Raw genomic sequence first — 22,904 nt, 5'->3', positions numbered from 1 at the left:
ATTCCAAAGCAGCCATTTAAGTTTGTGAAGTTAGGAGTAAATGACTTAAGGGAAAGAAATCAGCTTCTCAATCTTGTTATTATCTATTGTACGATATCCCAGGGATGCTGTTGGGAAACCAGCTAAGTTGTGTCTGTTGCTGTTGTTAAGATGATTCATTTACTCGCGCTGTGGTAACACGCTGCTGAGCTCCTGCTTGAAGCGCCCGTATCAGTGGGACAGCGCTGCAGTGCGTCAAAGCAGCGTTGCATTTCCTTGCTTTCCCTCAGCTCCTGTAGGAAGGTGCATTGGGAAAGGGAGCGCAGCGTTAAACAACCCTGTGGGAGCAGCCGCCTTGCAGTTGTTCCAGAATTTGTTTGCAGCAGTTCTGCAAAGGACACTGTCTCCTCCAGTCCCAGCCTTCTGCAGCTTGCTGTTTTCATCACAAATCTGCAAATTCTTCAAAAGACAAGGAATTAAAGGCTTGTCTGACAAGGACCTTGGGGGCACTATGGTACTCCATACCATAGCCTCTTTGGCTAACCTCTTCCCTCCCTCTTTCTGCAGCTGTACTGAGAAGTGTGGCTGTTATTGATGCTCTCAGGTGCATTTCCATGTATTTGAAATAATCTGATGTGGACTGGAACTTTTTCCATATCTTTTGCAAGAGCAGCTCTGATCTCAAGGGAACCCGGTGCATCATGGAATCTAACCACGATGCTCTCTGTCCTCATTTTAATGAGGAAAGTAAATCCAGAGAGCACTGAGTCAGGTAGAGGTCCAGCTAGATAACCTGTGTTTTCTGCTCTCCCTGTAGAACCCAGACATCGTGTTGGTGCACTACCTGAACGTTCCTGCCATTGAGGACTGTGGAAAACCCTGCGGCCCTATCTTGTGCTCAATAAATACAGACAAGAAAGAATGGGCAAAATGGACAAAAGAGGAACTCATTGGACAGCTCAAACCCATGTGTGAGTATCTGGGGTTTTTCTTCTCTTGGGATGATTAATTTAGAGTACAGTGCCTCTCCCTGCCACTGACCTCTTTGAAGGAGTCAATTGTCACCATCAAACTCAACTTGCATCTGCATGCGCTTCCTTCCTGGTGTACGTTATGCATGTACCAGCTGTCAGTTCTTACCACGTTAAGGTTTTTACTGAGAACCCATTTACATACTATGAGAGCTGCCTAGACTGTCCCAAAGAGGATTATGGTAAGTTCCCCACAGCACACTCTATGCTATGGAAAAGGTATACCTGTGGTCTTGTGTTTTTCACGTGCCATTTCTAGGCGTCTCCTCGCTCACAAGGAGCCTTTACTGCAGAATTAGCAAGTAGAGTTTCCTGAAGGGCCCACTATGTTTGTGTTGTTCTATGTCAGATCAGAATTGGTTGCTGTCATTTACAGAAGGGCTCTGTGGAGCTGAGTATCTTTTTATCAGCAAGCCATACCTGCTGTGAAATGCCTTTCAAGTGCCAACTGTCAATGGGAAATTTCTGTTAAAATAAAAGAAATCTACGTCCTATCCACTGTCTGCACAACAAAACTAGAGTCAGATGGTGATGCAGAACTTCAGTGCAGACACCCACACGATAAGCTTTTGTCATGGTCTATTGTCCAGCTCCTATGTTCAACGTGATTTTAATCTCAAGCTTGTTCTTGGAAGCCCAGTTCTAGAACTCAGGTATTTCTCCTAATCCCATCTGAAAAAGCAGTGGATACGATGTACTTCAGGATGGGTATCATTTACTACTTTCTAAACTCTGCAGTATAAAAAGAAGGCTGCTAAGGTGTGTAGAGTGACCAGGAAATTTGTCCTGCACACTGGCAACTCTGTACACCTCGTGCATCCATCTTGAACCATAATGTTTTCTAAAACATCAGTGATATTTTATGGGTATATTTTCCCTTGGTAAATATGTCTGAAAATGCATGTAGAGTTCTGCAATGAAAGATAGACTAGGCATAACAGGGGGGGGGGTCTCTAATCAAGCGAACATTAATTGCAGGAGCTAGAGTACCAAATCTAGGTGCTTACATCTGAAGCAACAATACCAAGTCTGCTCCTCTCCCTCACCCCTTCCCCAGCTGATGTTGGTCTCATGCCCACTGCTGTAAGTGCCACTCACCTCACCAATTGATTCTGCTTTCTCTTAGTTACCCAGTGTGCAGAAGCAAGGTAATTTCCTCTTTCAAACAACCACCCCTTTTCTTTTTTACTCCCCTATGTATTTCTTTTCCATGCAAAGTTGAAAGAGAGAAAACAAGCAGAAAAGAAGAGGAAAAAAACCAACACATTTGCAAAACAGAGTATTGCCCTGGGACCAATAAACCTTAGACAGAAATCCAGGATGTTGAAAGGATAGCTGAGACTGAGCAAGAGCCTTAACATTAAACAGGAGGGGAAGCAGCAGCCTGTTTGGGGGAGAGGAGGAAAAAATAAGAAGCTTGCAGTGCATCAAGAAAATTATGTGAAAACTACAGCAAACTAGCTGTAAATTTAATAACACTTGGCTCTTTTATGTCTCAGGAGGGAAGAGTGAAATTCTGCACAATTATTCAGAGTATGTATGCAAGTACACGTCTCTGTTTATGGATACACATCCAGGGAAGCTCATCCTTAGAAATGCAGCTACTCTAAAATTGTTATATTCTGATCGGACTTAGGACACAGATAACCATGTTCAGGGAACACAGAGACACTGCTCACCAAGAAGCCATCAGATTTCTTTCCATTGTTGGGTGTGCCATGAAATTACAGAGCCAAGCGTATTAGTTTCGTCGCATTTTCACATGAATCACGTGCTTTCAAAGACTTCAGTTTGATTGCGTGATGTTTCCAAATTTCTCTGCCTTAAAGTGCATCTGTCAGTGACAGTGTTGTGAGCACCCGCCTTTCCTACATGTCCCATGTTGTGGCTCAGTTAGTTTTATTCCTCTAGACTTTGAAGTTGTGTGATGTTTCTTGTTGATTCATTTTCTGAAGAATTTCCCATTCAAGACAGGTTAGCGATGGAATAGCCAGGGCGTGCTCCGAGGTCTGAGGCTGAGTGCTGCATCTGCGGGGAGATTTTCGCATCCTGTTTCAGGGTGGATGTCTCAGACTTAGGAGGAGAAGCTGAAACCAGGTCTGCCTTTAGGGACAATGCTTCTTCCTCGTCCAAGCTCAGCAACAGCGTTTAGTTCTTAATTTGGGAGGCACCCTTCAGGATGTTTGTGCAAAACGAATAATTGACAATACATGAAAATTCTGTGGGAGCTTTGTCAGAGACACCTGTGAGTCGTTCAGTGTGCCTGATAGGAAGAGTGGGCCTCGATGTGATATTGCATTCCTGCTTTCTTCCTCTCTTATGCCCATTATAGTCTTGCTTTGAGATTTCTCTGCACAGATCAGCAGATGTCCTTTCAGGCATCTGGTGGTAGAAGCAGAATGCAGAGTTCGACACAGCTGAATTCAGTATATGAACTCCATATGATCAGCAGGTTGTCAGCCAGCTCGTACTGGGGGCTTCTCCAGATCATCCCCTTCTGCCTTTCTCGTCCCTCAGCTGGCAAAGTATGAGTTGCAGCCTTACAGCCGTTGCTACCTTGCCATCCTCCTTTCGCATGTGCTATCATTAAGAGCTATCTTTCTCTCTGAAAAAAATATTTTTTTTTCATTTCTCTGCTGCTTGCATACTGATTGCTCCCGCTGCCTGCGCGCAGCCACAGCTGTGGAAATGGAGGTTTCACATGGTTCCAGTGGAACTTTAATACCTTTGGGCATTTCTCGTCTCACGGGAGTCCCCAATGGCTGCTCTGTGTGCGTCATTGAAACAACAGGAGACTCGTGGAGGTGACCTGAAACCGCATCCCGCTGCAAAGGGAAGGGCGCTGAGCACTCAGGGCCCACTGTGCAGTTTAAACAGCAGTAATCAGCACGAATGGCACTTGAAGAATTGAGTTGTTGGGTTTTTGTTGCATGTTCTTTGGTATTTTTTTCCTCTGTGCAGACTTAAATTTATATTCAATTTCAGTAGTGGTTTAGGATCTTTTATACCTAAAAGAGTAATTGTGCTATCGAGGATGATTTTCACCATTTCCCATCCATTTGTCAGAGATACAAAGTGACCCGCAATGGAAGCTGAAGCTTCCTGTGACCTATTTACCAACCACTGCTTCTCCCAGAGGGCACCCAGACAGGTTTTACCGACAGAGCTGAAGGTCTGCGTGGAAAATGACATCCGAAGGATCCTCCAACGTGAAGTGGGTGGAAGACCCCGCGTGCGCCTCAGCGCTTCCTCCTGGCCGGGGCCGCCCCGTTCCTTGTCGCCTGCTGCCACCTGGCGGCCGGCGGGAGCGCTGTGCTTCAGCGCTGGGCTCGCACGGGCGAGCGGCCTGGAACTTGGGGCGGCTGCGTGCGAGAAATTCCTTGTGCAGGTGTCACTGTGAGCCTGGGAAGAGTGACATCCCGTTGGGCCTCTCCGAGGGTAACCGTACGTCATCTAGTGGGTGGCAACCCAGCCCACGGCAGCGGGGTTGGAACCAGGTGACCTCTGAGGTCCCTTCCAACCTCAGCCATTCTGTGATTCTGTGCCGCTTCCCATTAGCTGTTAAATATCTACATCTGAGCAGCTGTTCAAGGAGAGGTTTCATTTTGGAAGAAGGACTGTAAGGAATGGCTAAGAGTGAGCCTTCTATACGAAGACATGTAAATTGAGTAAGTGGCCTTAAGGAACGGTAAATGTGAAAGATCACCTGCGTTCCCAGCGATGAGGCTCAGGAAATCGTGCCGTGAGAGCAATAAAGGGGGACGTGGAGGGCTGGAAAATCAAAACTGAATTGTACGAGGGTGTCTGGATGTGAAAAGATAAATCTAACAAAATGTTTACCTGTTCCATGCAGGCAGCAGCATCGTTATTCAAAAAGCAAATGACAAGCCCTTGTCATCAAAAAGAGGCAAAGGATCAGCAGCTGAGCTATGGGGAACAGATAGCTGTGTGGACAGCGTAAGGACCATGAAAAAGACCAAATAAAGGATAGGATGTTCCCAGGAGGACTCATTGTTTGGAGAACTTCATAGTAAATACTACAGATAGGTTCAGGAAGATCAAAAGCTTTGGGGTCTGCTTGATTCTTGCAATAGACCCATGATGGAGCTTTGTTACCCTGGAAGGACCTGAAAATAATGGGCATGGTACTGTAGGTACCCAGCCATAAAACTGCCTGTCGCTTCTTAGCTTCCAGCTCACAGCCTGATTCAGGTCTAGCGAGAACCATCATGAATACACAAACCATGAGATATGATCACTTATCAGACTTGCTCTTTTTAATACACTGCTCATCACTGGATTTACTCATAGTGGGAAGCAAACTCTGACGTACTGCTGTAAAGCAGAACTTCTGTACACAGCAACGCGTCTGAGCTCACCTCTACAGCAAAGAATTTCTGAAGTAACCGGAGATAACTAATTGCAAAGTTTCTCAGTAGCAATTACAGTTCAGTAACTTCATATAGCAAAAAAATACTCCAAAGACTTTAGTGCAGTTTAATCTCACTTTCAGTGTGTTGTTTTTTTTTTTTTTTTTTTGCAAAACTGCTGTTTGAACATTTCTCGTTAAGCCTAACATCACATGTGACAGAATAATGCATTGAGAATAATAAAATGAATGTGAGTGGAGGAACTGAAGCAGGAAGCATGTATAAACTAAAGCTCACACGTGATAACAGCTACTGAGCGTTACGAGGAAATTCAAAATGTGAACGTACTATAAAGCGAAATCTGTTGGGTACAATAACGATAAATGTGGTTGTCAAGCAGGTATACAGGGACTCATTACTAAACCAAGTGCAACACTTTAAATAGTGATAGGAGGAAAAATACTGGTAAACCTTATTTACAGCATTTCTGCAAGTTTCTCAACTCAGCCAATAAAAATACAAACTCTAATATAGAACTGGAGTGAGATGAGGTGCTGCTAGGCAAGGTAACATCAGTGGGTGATTAAAAAAAGCAGACCCAGGAACCCTGTCCCACTGGCTGCTGATGAGATGCCGAAGGGCCAAGGAGGAGAACAGGCCATTCATGTGCCATCCTTACTCTCTGACAGTGTTGTCAGTAAGTGCCATGAATGTGCTCTCATTTGCTTCTGACCTTCTTGCATGAAGCGACTTGTTGATGGAGAGCCTGCAGGTCTTTCTGGCTGTGAGGTGAGGAGGAGCTGGCATTTCATGTCCTCAGTTCGAGGACTTCACTATGCAGGGATCCATGAATTGAGAGGTGAACTCAGTGGGGCTCTTACCTTGGACTTGGTGCTTTCCGGTTAAGGGTTTTAGATTTTAGAAGGAATCTGCTTTTTGGGAGTATGACAAAGACACTGAAAAGAAGCTTTTCAAGCCTGAACTGCCAGGCAAGGGAGCACCATGGGAACAGTGCTGCCACCAGCCAGCACTTGGCAGAATCTTCATGTGAGCCCTACTGCACACATGGGATGTGCACGTAGCGTGCACCTAACGTCGCATAGAGAAAGACAAAAAATGATTCCAAAGTGTTCCTTAGAATGCATTGTTTTACTTCAGTGAAGCACAAGTGCTCTGTTGTTGCTTTTGTGTTTTTAATACATTTGGTAAACCCATGGATAGGAAACCAAGAGAACAGTAAACCAACAACCACTACTGTTGCTCTACATAGGCCTCATCAGCTCTGAGTAAAATCAGCGGGAAAGGCTTTCTGCTGTTCTTTTGAGATGACTTTTCGTGTTTTCTGGCGTGTTTTTGAAGTTCCTGATGGATGTCACTGTTCTTTTCACAGTTCATGGTATTAAGTGGACATGCAGCAATGGAAACAGCAGTTCAGGGTTCTCAGTGGAGCAGCTCGTGCAGCAGATCCTCGATAGTCACCAGACCAAACCGCAGCCTCGGACACACAACTGTCTCTGCACTGGTACCTTGGGTGAGTACCACGGGAAGGCGCAACATGCTTGCAGTTTAACCCAGGCTTGGAATAGGGTTTGCAGCACTAAAATGCTAAAAATACTGTATTGTGAAGTGTTGAGACCCAGTGAGTTCAGAGGCAATAGAAGAGTTAAGAACAAGAATGCAACTGGGATTTCTGTTCAAAAAAAAACAAACAAAACACTTTGTGCTGTTCCCTCCCTGTGTCATCTGCTTAGAAAGGTGTGCTCTCTTACATGCTCCAGAATTTTGTTCTGCCAACCTCGCCCTCTGAAACCATTGCCCCCCAGCCCACTTTGCTGGAGAAGGTGGGTTCAGGTGGTTAGTTACAAGGTATCACTGGAATGAGAGAGGTTTTATTTAATTACCATGAAGACGTGAGAGCTTTCTTTCCTGTTAAAGAAGATGGCTTTGTTTTGAGTGAGGCTAGAATGGCAGGAAGCAGCATCCGGAGTGTTAGAGCTTTGCACAGTGAGTAGGAAGCAGAGTGATTCATTTTTCTATCTCATCTGCTTTATAGCCCCCCCCCCCCTTCCCACTGCTTTGGTCAAGTAAAATATATCATATATTAATTAGTCTTCAGAGAAATTTATAAAGGAAAGCTATCTGTGCTTCAAAGGGTTTGGTTTTTTCTGCTTTTTTGGGCAGTTGTGTTATACAGTCGAGATTTTAAGTAAGAATGATGACCTCTGAAATACCTGGGTTTGGATTAAAATTCAAGCCTGGAGGCTCAGCATTTGATCCAGGCTTGCAGATCTGAACACGAATCCTTTTATGCTTCCCTTTGATGTTTTGTCTTGTGCTAAGTCTGCCGCATGGTTTTTAACATAACAGTATCACTTTGTTTTGTAATGGCTGGCACATTGACACACACATTCCCAGTTCCTTGCAGTCATAGGGAAAGACTGCAGCGTGAAAGCTTCTCTTGTTCCTGTTTGTCTCTATGCCTAGGAGAATAGAGAGATTTAATACTGCATTTAGTCTCAGAAGCGCTGTCCTGAACTACTTTAAGTGACCTGATTCAAATCTTGAGCACATAAAAGAGAAGTTCCCCTTCAAGGGCAAGGAACAAAAAAGGTTTGGCAAATTACAGCACCTGTGCAGACACTTTGTGTTGCCCAGAAGATGGCATTCGTAATTGTAGCCATTAGCTACAAGGAGGAGGTTTTTTTCCCCATTAGTCATTATACAGTACAATAATTGTTGTTCTTACCTCATTCTAGGGAAAATGAATCCTTTAAAGAAACATACCTCAGTGGCTGGGCTGTTCTTTAAACAACAAATGCCCGAGGCTGTTCCTTAAACAAGTGCTCGAGCGTTCTTCAGCCTGTCTGGCACTGCTCGTGCTCTGTGTGTGCGACCTCTCCAAGCACTAAATGTCAACAGAGGAACCACCTAGAATGAGAGAAGCACAACACCGTCCTTATGGGAGGGAAAGCATTCTTTGTGCTGGCTAACGTACTTTTTCTTCGGTAGTTTGACTGCCATCTAATAGACACAACAACGAGAGAGCAAGGGCTGCAATCTGGGCAGGAGGGCGATGTCAGGGACAGGGGCACAACATGGGCTCTGTCACCTCCAGATTACCCGTCAGCGTGCAGCCGACATGGGTGGTTGTCAAACCGCCTGACATCAGCCACTGAGAAGAGCAGAGCGTCCATGTCTCAGGGCTGGAGATCTTGTCCGTGGTGCAAATGGAACAGGGCCTGCAAGGCAGAAACCCTCTCCCATAGCTGACAGCAATAGCCTTGCTTTGCAGACTTTGCTCACATTAAATAGCTCTGAAACTTGGCGCAGATGCTGATTCCTTTCCTCTTTCTTTGTTACCTCATCAGGGTAGAAGGAAGTAAGGTCCGGGCAGGTGCTATGCATGGTGAAGCTAAGTGTGCACATTAGATGGAGAGGGAGCTATGCACGTGGTACGAGCAAGAAATTACTTTTATTTCCACAGCGCCTCTTGCTCTCTAGTACGTGTGCTTGCTCTCTCCTTCCCTCACACAAGCACCTAAGCACGGCTTTCTTTTGCTACAGCCATAAGATATGCAGCCGGCATTGGTTTAATTTTGTACTTCCTGAATGACCGAAGTTGTTTTCTGGCACAGGGGCAGGAAGCAGTGTGCATCACAAGTGTAACAGTGCCAAACATCGCATCATATCACCAAAGGTCGAACCAAGGACAGGTGGGTACAGCACTCATTCAGAGGTACAAAATAACGATGTCTCTGAAGGCAAGAACGAGCACAGTCATGGCAAGGCCTCCAACCGAGAGAAGAGGAATGGCAAAGTGGCGAAACCAGTGTTGCTCCATCAAAATAGTACTGAGGTTTCTTCCACCAACCAGGTGGAAGTTCCTGACACAACCCAGAATTCTCCTGTGTCCATCAGCAGTGGATTAAATAGCGACCCGGATATGGCGGATAGCCCAGCAGTCACTGGTGTGTCCAGCATGGCTGTAGCATCAGTTATGGGAAGCCTGTCACAAAGTGCCACAGTATTTATGTCAGAAGTCACCAGTGAAGCTGTGTATACCATGTCACCCACCTCCGGCCCAAATCAACACCTTCTGTCCTCAGATGCGGCTGCACAAGGACTGGTACTTGCTGTGAGTTCAGATGGACACAAATTTGCTTTTCCAACAACAGCCAGCTCAGAGAGCTTGTCCATGCTACCCAGCACCGTCTCCGAGGAACTTGTGCTCTCCACAACTTTAGATGGAAATAGAAAAATTCCAGAAACCACCATGAATTTTGACCCAGACTGTTTTCTTAATAATCCCAAGCAAGGGCAGACTTATGGTGGAGGGGGTATGAAAGGTGACAGCATCAGTACCAACATAAGGCAGTCACCCACCACAGAACGTAGCTTCAACTTCAATACAACTCTCACGAAAGAAATTAAAACCGAGGACACATCTTTTGAACAACAGATGTCCAAAGAAGCATTTTCCTCCACTTCTGCATCTAACACTCTCACCCTCACTACTGGTTCAGGTTTGCTTCCGTCTGGAGGAGGTCTGAGCCCAAGCACCACCTTGGAGCAGATGGACTTCAGTGCCATTGACTCCAACAAGGACTATTCTTCCAGCTTCAATCAGACAGTCCAGAGCCCTCACGTTCATCAGACCCCTTCCCCCAGCTTCTTTCTGCAGGATGCCAGCAAACCTCTTCCCCTTGAGCAAAACACCCACAACAACTTGAATGACACAAGTGGCTCATTTGTGAATACAATAGGAATCCCCAGTGTGAAAACAGAGTCCCCATCCCAAACCACTTCCAACTGCAATGGCACAGTGGAAACCAGAATAGAGTCCACCTCTTCTCTCCAGCTCATGCAGTTCCAAGCAAACTTCCAGGCTATGACTGCAGAAGCTGAAGTTCCCATGGAGACCTCCCAGCAGGCAGAAGGGAATGAAAATCTACTTAAATCAGGGGATCTTCAAGCCTGCAGCACAGAACACTACTTGCAGCCTGAGACCAATGGAGGTATCAGGAATGGGAACAATCTCCCTATTCTCCAAGGAAACATGGTACAAGGACTCTATCCTGTGGCCCATCCCAGCTTAAATAACTCCTCCAACATGGAGCTTAACTTGGACCACTTTGACATCTCCTTCAGCAACCAGTTTTCTGATCTAATTAACGATTTCATATCTGTAGAAGGTGGGAGCAATGCCCTCTATGGACACCAGTTGGTGTCAGGTGACAGTGCCGGACTCTCTCAGCCTGAAGACAGTAACAGAACAACCTACAACCAGGCTGAAATGTGCATCCCTTGCTGCAGTCCTCAGCAAGCCAACATGCAGCTCAGCAGCACAGAGAATGGAGCCAGCACGATGGCATACATGCATGTGGCTGAGGTGGTCTCGGCAGCTGCAGCACAAGGCACTTTGGGGTTGCTACAGCAGAGTGGGCGCTTGTTCATGGTGACAGATTATTCACCAGAATGGTCTTACCCTGAGGTAAGTTAGGGCTTTTACTCCTTAACATTTACTGCCTTATTCTTACTTGCTTTGTTAATAACAGCTCTGAGAACTGTTTTGTTAAAGCTTTGACAAGGTTTTTAAAACATTTCTCTTAGAAGAAAGAGCATCCAAGGCCATTTGCATGTCTCAGTGTACTTTTAATTAAGCACTCCGTCACCCTGACAGGGCCCTTTCTTCACCTAGAAACGTCTGAACAGAAATGTTTTGTTTCATTGAAAGCCCAAGTATTTCCATGTGATGGCCTCATAGTGCTACTGTGCACAGCCTTACTGCACTGAACTGTGTGTGATGGATCTTGCTAATGATGCGAAGCGGTATTTATGCTATGTCAGGCATACGTCCTGTCACAGCTTTGCAGTCTCCTCCTGCTCACATATGTGTGAGAAGAGGAGTGCTCCCATCACGAGGGCTGGCATGGTGAATGTCCCGGGGGTGCCCTGCTCCCGCCGGCCCGCAGGAAGCAGGCACTGACTGCAGGAGGAACTCGGTCCTACTTCTGCAGGTCCGTGCTGGATGCAGCCGGTGCCTTTCCCACCAGCAGGAGAGGCAGTTGCCAAAGCCTTGCGCTCATGTGTCTGACACAGCGCTGCTGAGACCCGTGTCAGGGCAAGGAGAGAGATCTCGGACAGGCTGAGCTCAAGTTGCTAGTTGGGGTTGAAGGACCCCTTTGCAAATGCAGCCCTGCTTTTGCACAGCCCCTTCAGGGTCACCCCCGTGTCATCGTGCTTCCTTTTTTAACCAACTTCTAGATACCCAGTAAAGTGCAAGGTGTATCACTGCCAGCAGGAGGAGGGAACAGAGTGAGTGAAGAGAAACAAAGATGCTCTGTTATGGAATGCTGTTTATGTTTCCCCTACAGTGTAACTTTGGTGACCAAAGAAGGGCACACCACGAGGTATCCCGAAGGCCAGGCCGCAGCAGCAGCTGCTGTGAGCAGAGCCGTCCTGGCAGGGCAGGTGGCCAGAGATGTGCTAGCTCTGCAGAGCGCTGGGACGTCGGTGGTTACTGGTGCCAAGGATCTGTGTTAGCTTGGCACTTGGATCTGCCCTTGTGATTTTTGTTTGCTATTCAACCATTTCAGTGCACGGTCCTCTCTGGATAGGGCTTTTTTCGTAATGCTTCCCTTTTTTCCCCTCTTTTCATTGTAGGGAGGAGTGAAAGTTCTAATCACTGGTCCATGGCAAGAAGCCAGCAATAATTACAGCTGTCTGTTTGATCAGATCTCAGTGCCTGCATCCTTAATTCAGCCAGGAGTACTGCGCTGCTACTGCCCAGGTAAGGAACGCCTCTCCTAGAGCTGGTGGCTTCAGAGGAAGTTCTTGACTTTAAACATACGCAGAGTAACTGATCCTCATTGTTGGGCCACAGCTTGCTACTTGAAATGGTGTGAAGTTGGTTAATCTTCGGGCACATACGATCCTACCTCCTGCCACAAGAACCTATTGTATGGCTCTTAAATGTGTTTTAAAACCTGCCTGTTTTAAAATACAGATTGACATTTTGAACTCTTCAGTTGTCTAGTCACAAAAATATTGACAAATGCTCCCTCTGCTCTCGTTGCATCTGCTGTCAGCCTGCCCAGGGGGAGTTCACCAACGGGGTCATACTTCTGCATTTCTGCAGGGAGGTCTCTGTCTCACCACTTGTTCTTCTCTTTTAGCTCACGACACTGGGCTCGTGACTTTGCAAGTTGCCTTCAACAATCAGATCATCTCCAATTCTGTGGTGTTTGAATACAAAGCCAGAGCTCTGCCAACCCTGCCTTCCTCCCAGCATGACTGGCTGTCTTTGGATGGTAAGAAGTGCACAATATTCTTTAAGCTTATTTCTTAAGCTCAGCAACTGGTAGAACTGTGAATGAAAGGAGCAGCCCCCGGTGCGGGGGAGGGATGCAGAGAGCTGAGCCTGTGTTGTGGGGAAGGTCTGTTGCTCAGTGCTCTGTTAATCAAAGCCCTCTTCCTGTTGGCAGAAAAAACATGTGAGTGATCAGAACAGAACTGCTGTTAACTTGATGTCAGCACTGAGGGATGGGAACGTGGGGTTTGGATTTATGTGATAATTGTGCTTGCAAGTATTGCCTTTGGGTACACGCCCAAAAGGCATTTTATAGAGGAGAGAGATGGGAAGGATAGTAGGAGAGCATAGGAGCCTGGAACATCGGGCTGGAGGAATTGAATATCCCCACTTACCTGTGCACGCTGGTACTGCTTATAAAAGCTACTGGAGAAGATGAGAAGTCAGTACGGCCCCTAAGGATGCAACAGATCTGCTGGCTGGTCTGCTATTACCGTACTACTGCATGAAATTCATTGGTGTTCTCTTTGAGAAGTTGCCAAGGTGACAGTTTGAACAAGATGGGCAGGACGTTCATTTCCCTTCCTGAGCGTGATCGCTAGAGCAGCTTCCAACTCAGACCGAGGAGATCTAAGGAAAAAAAGCTGGTTTGTGCTAACAGGCACGGTAGGATGGAGAAGGACAAGCAACACTGCTTTTATCTTTCTTCACCAGAGAGTCAGCTGCTGCAGCACTGCATTTGATGCAATCTTAGCAAAGTCCTTATGTTCGTGCTAGGTGACCCATTTGTTAAGTGCCTGTTTTCTCTGCTGTATACAGGAGACAAATATGGTATGGTCAGATCCTAAGTCTTCAGAGATTTAATTGCTGAGAAACTAATATTAGTGTTACAAAGCATTACACAAAAGACATCACAGGGGCAGTTGTTTGCACAGGACTGTACTGAAGACAAGAGCAATAATGAGCTAATGTACTGATCCTGTTTGTTGCTCCGTCAGTTAACCACTACCAGTTTTGTCTGTGGGCTGCCAGCGTGGTAACTGCAATTCAGTCACAGAATCATCACAGGATTGCATGCTTTGGGAAATCTACTGTGGATACATTACTTTTGATACGAGTTTAATAACTTCAAAATACTGCTATCATTATAAAGATTTGTGTTACTGTGTTATTGTTATCACATTTACTTTGACAGACTTGGCAAATATGTAGAACTGATTGACTTCAACAGGAGAAATATTGCATAGTTTTAAGCTTAATTCAGGCCAGCGGCGTATAAATGTAGGCAGGCACCCTTTGGATTTTGGTGGGCTCCCTTCTTCTGTCTGGGAAGCATAGGCAGAAAAAGCTGCTCTCATTAAGACATCAATTAGGTGCTTCCTCCGTGCCATTAGTAGCTGTGAGTCTGGGGACTGTCGCACGGTCACAGCTGAGCAGTCACTGCTCATTGCTGCGTCCATCGATCATCAGCGGCACTGATGGTGCGATCTCTCCAGCGCAGCCTGCAAAGGGGCTGCACCTTAACGTCCTTCTCTGAGTGCTCCCTCGGTGCGGGTGGGTTTGGAGGAGCTGCAGAAGGCGGCTGGGCGCTGCCCGTGGCGTTGTGCTGCCTGCGTGCTGGGCAGCGGGCAGGCTGTGCACGAGAGAGTGGTGACGTGGCGATGGTGGAAGGGAGGGGGACTGCAGCGGTGAACAAAGTAGGGCATCGCTAAGAGGGGGAAAAAAAAGGAAAAGGACCGCTGCAATGCAGAGGCCCTTCAGGGAAAAAGACGGAATAGTTGTACGAAGCGTGAGCTGTCGGAAGGCTCTGTCTTGGTGCACAGTGCTCTGAAAGCAGCAAAGGACATTCTTTTTAATGGACCAGCAACATCTTTGCTTTTATTCTGAGAGCACAGATGTTAGTTTAGCTATAAGCTAATGTGAATTGATTCTATCGGTAGAATAAATACACAAATCCTCGTCTTCTCTGTTTGCTTTTAACTGCACTGCATTAAATCCTTGTCCTGCTGCCGGTTCTGTAGACTCAAGGGAAGGATGTCAAGGACTCTGCATCGTCCCGAAACACTGACCAGAATTGTAATATTCTTTTTACTTAATCCAGAGGAACACTCTGAGTTCCTTTGTGCTACAGTGTTCAAACACGTTTAATTGTTTCAGCTATGTGAGCACTACAGGGTTAACAAACTCCACCGTACTGCAGAAATGGTGTCATCCCCGAATCCCTTCAAAATAAAGACAAAGACATCCTGCATAGGGGAGGTGTATGTTCACTCTGAGGTGACAGTCAATCAGCTTTCCTTTCTCAGCTCCGCAGATAGCTGGAAACCTTTAGCTTCAGCTTCTTTTCTTCAGGAGGAATCACACCTTTGTAAAGTTTCCCAGTGTTAACCAGCAGGAAAAAATGAGCATGAATGTATCAGCTCGTCCCATCCCCGAGCTGTGCCACGGGATCTGCTGCTGCTGCTTCTCGTTCGCTGTCGGTAGAGAAGCGCTCTCAAGAAAAATGAAAAGCAAACAAGATCCCCTCTGACCTGAAGGACAGATCTTATGGCGACAGACAGATAGCAAATTAGAAAGGCTTTTTAGTACAGGTTTCCAGTGTGTTTGCCTCCCACTGCAGTCTTTGCTGCTTTCGAAAAGCACCTGCAGAGATGGTGTTTGCTTGGCATGGGGTGTGATGGGGCATTTGGAGGAGGCCAGGATGAGTGCTCCTTGGGGATATGCTTATGCACCTGCAGGAAAGCAGCTGTGAAGGAATAAGTTAAATTCTCAAAGAGAATTTAAAAATGTGGGTGGGGGACATGTGAGCTAGGTGAAGGTTCAGGTGCGCGTAGGGCGGGCAGGGCTGCGGCCGGTACTGGATGGCACTGATAGGACGGAGCACAACAGGCAGCTGAAGAGCCAGCAAACTCTGGCTGCCTTCCCCAGGTGGAAGATGCAGAATTTTGGTCGCTTGGTGCTGCTGGCATGACATGGATGTACGCGTGGCACCCAACCCCCGGGCTCTGTGTGTGGAGGTGGTGGGATCCTGTACCCCACGACCTGGTGCCTGTTTCTAGCACGGAAGTGTTGTGAGATGGTGAGGTCTGAAGATGCATGGAGCCTTTATCTGTTCCGTATTCTTGCTGAGATTTGCATTTTTGGTCCCTTTACGTACAGCCATTAAGGGCAGGCAGCTCCCATGCACGTATTTCAGGAAGGCTGTGTTCTGTTGCTCCGACTGCATTTCCCAGACGCTCTCTTTCCTCCCTCGGCTGCGGCGCGAGGCGCGGAGCTGGGAGCTGGGAGCGCTGCGGTCCCTGCGGGTCCCGCCCGTCCCGAGGCTCCGACCGCTGCAGGACGCGCCGCGCTGCCTGGACGGCTCCGGACCGCACGGTGCTCCTCGGGGATTTCATGTCGGCTTTTAACGACGCGAAGAAACCGTTAATGTTTATTAGCTCCGCACATCTGCCTCGGAGCGCCCATGGAGGGACGAGAGCCGCAGTGCCGGAGCTCGGCTGCTCGGAGCCCGAGCGGCGCGGGGCGGCAGCGCGCCCAGCCCGGTGCTGGCGGCGGTGATGTCACCCGGGCGGGGCGGGGCCCGGCGGCGCCGGGAGCGGCGCGGCGCGGAGCGGGGCAGGGCAGGGCAGGGCCGCCGCCCGCGCCGCCGCACACAATGGAAGGCGGCGGCCGCAACCTCCCGCCGCCGCCCGCCGCAGCCCCGGGCCGCCGCTGAGCGTCGCCGCGGGACGGGGCCCGCATCCCGCACCCCGCCATGGCGGCGCCGAGGGGCCCCGGCGTGGGCTGAGGGCGGAGAGCCGCGGGGCAGCGGACGGCCGCCGTCGGGGCGCGGAGCGGCGGTCCCAGCGCGCCGTGCCGCATCCCCGTGCCGCCCGGAGGCGGTGCTCGCCGCCAGGTGTCTGCCCGCCGCTCCGCTCCGGCTCCCGCCGCCGCGTCCTCCTCCTGCCGCCGCCGGAACATGTCCCTGCGCGCCGCCGGTCCGTGCTCCGCCTCGGGGAGCGCTCCGCTGAGGCTGCGGCGCGCCGGGGAGCTCCGGCTGGCTGCCGGCGTGCCATGAGCCCGGCGGGAGCCGCGGCAGACAGAGCCGGGCCCGTCCTGCCCCGCCGCCGGGCGCGGGCTGGAGCCGCCGCCGATGCCTTTGTAGGCGCGCAGGTCAGTGTCCGAGAGCGGGGATCGCGGCTGCGGGGAGGGCAGCGCTAGGCGCTGGGCGGGTGGCCGTGCAGCGGTGGCGAAGAGCCGCGTTCGTGAAGGGCTGCGGGGCGGTGCGCAGCGCGCGGTTCGTCTGGGGTTAGGTCCGCTGCCCTGCCCTGCCCTCCTCCCTGCTCCCCGCTCCCCTCCAGGCGCCGTCACAGGCGGGTGCGGGTCCTGGCCCTGCGCTCGCTGGGGCATCGCACGTGCAGAGCAGCGCCGTAACGCCTCCAGAGCGCAGTTTTCTGTTTGAGCGGGTCCGGAGCATGATGAATGGAACGGCCCAGACCTTCCCGGAGGAGCTGGGGATGCTGTGACACACCTGCTCCGTGCCAAGTGGTTCCCAAAATTGTTTTGCAGGGCGCTTCATCAGAAGGAGCAGGAATTCGGACCATCTGGGTTACTCCCAGTTGAGAAATGGAATGAACAGGACTGATGTCTGACTCTGAAAGCTCCCGGTGCTGGAGGTCACTGTCTCTTTTCGCTGCCCTATCCCCGCGTGTCGGTTTGTTTCCGTTTTGTTCCTGCTCGCAGCTCCTGGAGCCCTTCTTGGAGGAGGCAGACGCTGCGAGCACCGTGCGTCCCTGTGCAGAGGAGCAGCGTGCCTGGGGCTGCTGCTCCTTGCATGCTTTCATGCACATCTCTTACGGTGCTGGCACCTGTGGGAGAGCACTGAATTTCTGAGCAGCTAGTAAGTGCTTTATGGAGGTTACGGACAGAGGTGGCACCTGAGGGGGGAGAGTCAGCCTGTCCCACCCCCATCTCCTGCTGAGTGGTAATGGTGTGATACCGAGATTATCTCTGTATAGCGTAGACCTTCATCTGCCTCCTGGGCTCAGCGTGAGTAGTGTTTTCCTGTACTTGTGGCATTTCTCTCTGCCTGACAGTGACCTCTCTGGCTAGCAGCGTTGTTTGTGTGTCATACAATATTAAGGAGAAATTGTAAGACCTTTTATTTGGCGGTAGAGACCGTTACCTCTAAGCTCCCATCATTAAACATTAAATGAAATACTTTGGCTAATAAGTGTCTTTGGAACAAGTCTTGGGTTAGAAGATGGGGATGGAGGCATGTGCTGTCACAGGGAGCGCTTCAGTTGTGAATGCCTTCTGCAGCACAGTGTTCACCCCAAGTTTGGTTCTTGTTTTCCCTGTGCCGCTTGGGGTGAGAGCTCCATCCTTGAAGTCCTGAGCGTCTTGTCACCTGCTGACGGGATGACGTGGCCGAGCGGCAGCGTGACTGTGTGGCTTTGCTAGTTCTGTAGGGAGGTTGTCTCGCTTGGTATCAATGATCACACGCATTCCCGGTAGTGACCCTGTAACCTGCTCACGTGGAAAAAAAGGCTTGGAAGGTGTTGGAAAGCGCCGTGGTTAGCTGCCTTTTAGCGCAGGGTATTTATGTGTAGATTCAGAGGAATCTCTGTGGGTTGGGTTCTGGCCCAGCAGCTCCTCCTGCCCCTCCGTGCTGCTGCGTCGCGCTGCCAAGCCGTGGCCCTGGGGCAGGTTGTGTTCTCAGGAGGGCCAGGCCCTGCCAAGAGGTACCGCGGTGGAGAGCTTCCCAAGTTTGTGAGTCCATGGGGCAGTGTCTCACTCCTCTACGAGGACTGAGAGCACCAGAAGTGAAAACATCGTCGTGGCATGATGGAACAGGTCGCCTAAAGTAATACGTTGTGCAGGAGTTACTTGTGGGGCTTGAGGGTTACACTTTTATGGCTAAATTTGAAGAAGAATAATCTCCAGAGGAGATAGCAAGTTCAGGTAGTTTTCTGTAAGTCATGAGGTGTTTCAGGTAGAGAAATGCAGTCGCGTTCATCAGCTTAGTTGGAAGCAGCCTTGAAGAACAGTTTTGGAAACCCATGAAGTCTGCTCAGTCTTCAAATTGTGTTACATCGGCAAAAGATATTGGGTACGTTCTCTGCTGCCTCAGGTTTTAAAGAGGTGAGAGTACATGGGACAAGGTTGACCTTGGGTAGCGCAGGCGTCCACACCCATCTTTGCTGCGTTTGGAAGAAGTTTGGGTGCTTCCAGTGCCAGGAATCTCATGTAGCTCAGATTTCCTGTGCAGCATAGCCAGAGAGAAGCTTGTTTTGGCAACTTGATTTATATGCAGTCGAGCATTTGTTTTCTGTGCACAGGTACTTGTCATGAGACCCCCTGCTGCAGATGAAAGATAAGAGTATAGAAACAGTGGTCATATATTTTCCTGGCATAATAAGTACCGGCTGCTCGCGGCCCCCTGAAGTGAGCTCCGACAAAAGGATTTGACTAGCAAAATAAGAAGTAATAAGGGATAATGGTCTTGGACATCCTCTGTGGCTCTTACAGCCCTTCTGTTAATTATTGCAAGGTAAAGCAGTTGTTGGTAAAGGTAAAAACAAGTTACTGCACCTTCGTCCTCCCCCCCCTTTTCATTTGCACTTCACTTTCATCCCGTTTTTGTTGTTGAGACTTGGTTGATAATGCTTTTTAGGCAATCAGCATGTTGAACTCAGGGGTGTATAAATAGGCGATGCTCATGCCAGTTTCCCTGGCATCAATTGCACATTACATTTTCAACACTGTTGATGTCTGTGCAGATACAGGTTGGCAAATCCTGATACGGAGACTGTAGAGGTGATAATGTTTTGATTGAAGCTGACAAAGTTGGGGCTTAGAGAATAGTGATCCCTAAGAGGTGATGTTAAAAGGATCCTGAGCCGTGCTGCAGAGTGCACCTAGAAGGAGCTGACGGCTGCGCGGGAGCTGTAGCTGGATGCACGCAGGTCCTGGATCCTGTTGCAGATAAGGAGCACTGTGAGCGGGTGGACTCCTTGGAGTCTGCCACAGGAACAGAGGTTCTCTCTGTAGCTCTGTCAGTTTCTCAGCAGTGCGGGAACTGTGCTGACTGTATGCAAAGAATTGTGCCACTGCTGTCAGCTGCGTCTTTGTTCTGGCTGCTTAGGTAGCGCATTACGTCACCTGGAAGATGGGCGGCATAGAGACTTGCTGTGCATTCCCACCCCGTTTCCATCTTTGCTGCCTGGAGCTTTGCAGTTCAGGCTGGGGAAATAGCAGCAGCCTCTGCTGGCCTTTGGGAGGGCTCCCTTCGCTCCGTGCTGAAGCTCCAGAAGCTTTAATTCCATTCCCACTTTATTAATAGCAATGTGGTTCTGATCTGCCTTTAGACTGAGCAGGAGTGACAACTAGCCGTGGAAAACACCGCTGTCCCGGCGGGGGACTGAGCGTTATAGGTTCGAGACGGGTGAATTCCTGATGTTTGTTCCGCAGACTCCTGTTGAGTCCAACAGAGACCCTCTGCTACCCAAAACCAGGCAGTGCTGTCCTAAATAGTTCCTGGGAGCGCTGCCCAGGTGTCTGAATAGGAATATTAGATGCTATTTCAAATGCCGTTTCCTAACAAATGTTCCCTTCTGCCCTTTGTTTGTTTCTGTCTGGGGACAGTGGTACAGTGACAGTTGTGCCCTTGGTAGCCTCAGTCAGTCCTGTGGCAGAGGGTGTGAGGAAGCTCTTAGTGAGAGCAGGAGGAGCTTCGTCACAGAGACCGTGGTCCTTGGGGGAGAGCCTGGAAGATGGGCACAGGCCTGGGACCCCCATTTCAGTTCTACAGTGTTTGGAGCTAGCAAAGAATAAATACATACATATCAATACATATCTCAGTCTGCACTACCTGCTGTTGTTTCTCGTTTTCTGCTGCTGTTTCTGACCGTACGGAACTTTTGTCTGTGTGAGGCTGGTGGCTCAGATGTGATAGCTGGGGTGCGTTGCTCCTCCTAGCTCCAATAAAACACGAGTGCTGGCAGCCAGACCGTGCGGGTGTGGGACGTGCAGCACGGAGCTTGGCTGCGTCCCTGCGACATGAGCTGTTTGCCACAGCCCCGAGCTGAAGGATGGCTCGGCGACGCCGGGTCGCTGTCGGGCTCTGCAGCATACGTGCTCAGCATGGCGATGGGAAGGAGGAGGCAGGGGAGCGGACTGCACTGCAGCACACTGCAGCACTGCCTGAACAAAGGCTTGCTGAGCAACATGACTCCGCTCGCTGCCGCGCGCTGCCTGCAGTTGGGAGGTGAGGCTGTCAGAGTGCATCCGCATGACGAGCATTTCCCAAAGGCTTTGCAGTTCACGAGACAACTGACAAGGCACTTCTCAGCCAGGCAGGAGAAGACCCTAGTGAGCTCCCCCGTAGCGCAGTGAGAACCGAGTGCTGGCATCCTCCTGTGTTCTGCCTTGTGAGCAGCCCAGGTGGGACTGTGGGGCCAGTGATTGAGGTTGGAAGGGGCCTCTGCAGGTCACCGAGCCCAACCCCGCGGCTCAAGCACGGCCGCAGGCGCTGAATGACCGCGAGTTGGAGCTGAGCTCACTCTGCTGCCAGAGCACTGCAGGGCTGGGTGCTTTGTTGTTGTTGTTGTTATCTAACGGCTGGAAAGTCAGCAGGTGACCCAGAGCTGACATCTCACTGACAAATGGCTAGCAAAGGAAGGGAGACTGCTTTGTTTCATTCCTCAGTTAATTGGGCTATCCCAGTGGATCTAGCACGTGAGAGTTGTGCTGGTGTGGACCTTGGTTACCTTTATAGCAATTTTTTCTAAGAGTGTCACTCACTGGCAATCTGTTGTACTATAAACTACACTACTGGAAGACGTTAAGAAACGTTCTGAGGGGCAGGTGCCCAGAGAGGTTGTGGAGTCTCCTTCTCTGGAGATGTTCAAGACCCACCTGGACGCCGACCTGTGCAACCTGGCCTGGGGAGCCTGCTTTGGCAGGGGTTGGACTCGATGCTCTCTAGAGGTCCCTTCCAGCCCCTGCAATTCTGTGATACTCCTGCAGCATGCTGCTAAGGGCTCTGTATGTAAACTGGTCTCTCAGACTGGACTTTCTCTTTTAAAACCCAGTGAAAGCATTTGAATTGTCATGCACAGATTCCCATTGCTGCAAGTAGGTTTTGTTGTGGAGTGCTCAAGCTGCACTGACTGGACGTAGACGCAAAGATGTCTGTTGAGTCTCTACAGTCTCAGGTTTAGCAGTGCCCTACTGCAATGTTGCAGTCTCATTCTCCCCACTCCACTATTCAAGCAATACTGGCTGCGTCACAGTGCTAGCTTAGAATGCGAGGAGAAAATAACTAATACGTCCTGTAGACTGGTACAGAGACTGCAGGACTCTGCTTTTCAGGAGGATGTTACTGGTTTATCAATGCCCATCCCCTGAGATTTCTGGTAATCCTGTATCAGGTGCTTGGCTGAAGTTGTCTAAGGAAGTGCATCCATCAGGTCAGGAATGTGGACCTTTTTAACAGCTTCTTACTCTAAGTGTGGAAGGAAGCAAAGCAGTCTTTTTCTTCCAGGTGCCATTATTGCATGGTTTCAGGAGGCAAGCCAAGCTGAATTCAGTACTCCTGTGAAAACAGAGTGATTGTCTCTAAAACTGAGAGTACTTCTACGTGATTCTGCTGAGGCACTGTCTGAACAATTATGTGTGCTCAGGGTTTACTTGTATTTTCAAACCTGAAGGGACAGGATGCTGCCGGGCACGCGTCCCTGTGCACTACCAAGTGAAGCAAATCTCCTTTGTGATTTTCGGGGCAGTTGGTTGCAGCTCTCTACAGTAGGCTACCAAAAACTGAGCTTCTTTTCTGTGGAAATACCCTTGTTCTGCCTTTCCTCAACCTAGATAACCAGTTCAGGATGTCGATACTGGAGCGCCTCGAGCAGATGGAGAGGAGAATGGCCGAAATGACAGGCTCCCAGCAGCACAAGCAAGGAGTAGGAGGCGGGAGCAATGGGAGTGGGAATGGAGGAACGCAGGTGCAGGTACGGTCCAGTCACAGCAGCTTTATGGTTTCTTACCAGCATTTGGATGTGATGGGGGTTGGAAGGAAGCGTAGGTGTTTTTTTTAAGCAGCGAGTCTCCTTTGTGGATGTCTTTAAGAGCAGTTGGCTTTCGCTCGCGTTTGCCACTGTCTCAGTACTTCTGAAAGTGAAAGGCTGCCTGCTCAGGGCAGGTGCAGCTCCCCTGCATGGTTAAAGCGGGCTG

At 49.4% G+C, this 22,904-nt stretch overlaps 1 protein-coding gene across 7 annotated transcripts in view; it reads left to right on the top strand.

The window, feature by feature from the left end:
• CAMTA1 (calmodulin binding transcription activator 1) overlaps nucleotides 1-22,904 on the top strand; it is a gene marked incomplete at its 5' end in the record, with an annotated part of 208,918 nt that overhangs the window by 163,977 nt on the left and 22,037 nt on the right. For all 7 annotated transcript variants that reach the window (XM_021417392.1, XM_021417391.1, XM_021417393.1 and 4 more), the window contains 6 exon segments: nucleotides 797-950; nucleotides 6,771-6,911; nucleotides 9,016-10,871; nucleotides 12,044-12,170; nucleotides 12,556-12,690; nucleotides 22,542-22,681. In XM_021417392.1, coding sequence (XP_021273067.1) covers nucleotides 797-950; nucleotides 6,771-6,911; nucleotides 9,016-10,871; nucleotides 12,044-12,170; nucleotides 12,556-12,690; nucleotides 22,542-22,681 — 2,553 coding nt within the window.

This window comes from Numida meleagris, chromosome 20 (genome assembly GCF_002078875.1).
Source record: "Numida meleagris isolate 19003 breed g44 Domestic line chromosome 20, NumMel1.0, whole genome shotgun sequence".
Taxonomy (NCBI): domain Eukaryota; kingdom Metazoa; phylum Chordata; class Aves; order Galliformes; family Numididae; genus Numida; species Numida meleagris.
The sequence above is the reverse complement of the archived record's forward strand: the minus strand, read 5'-3'. Positions and strand labels throughout refer to the sequence as shown.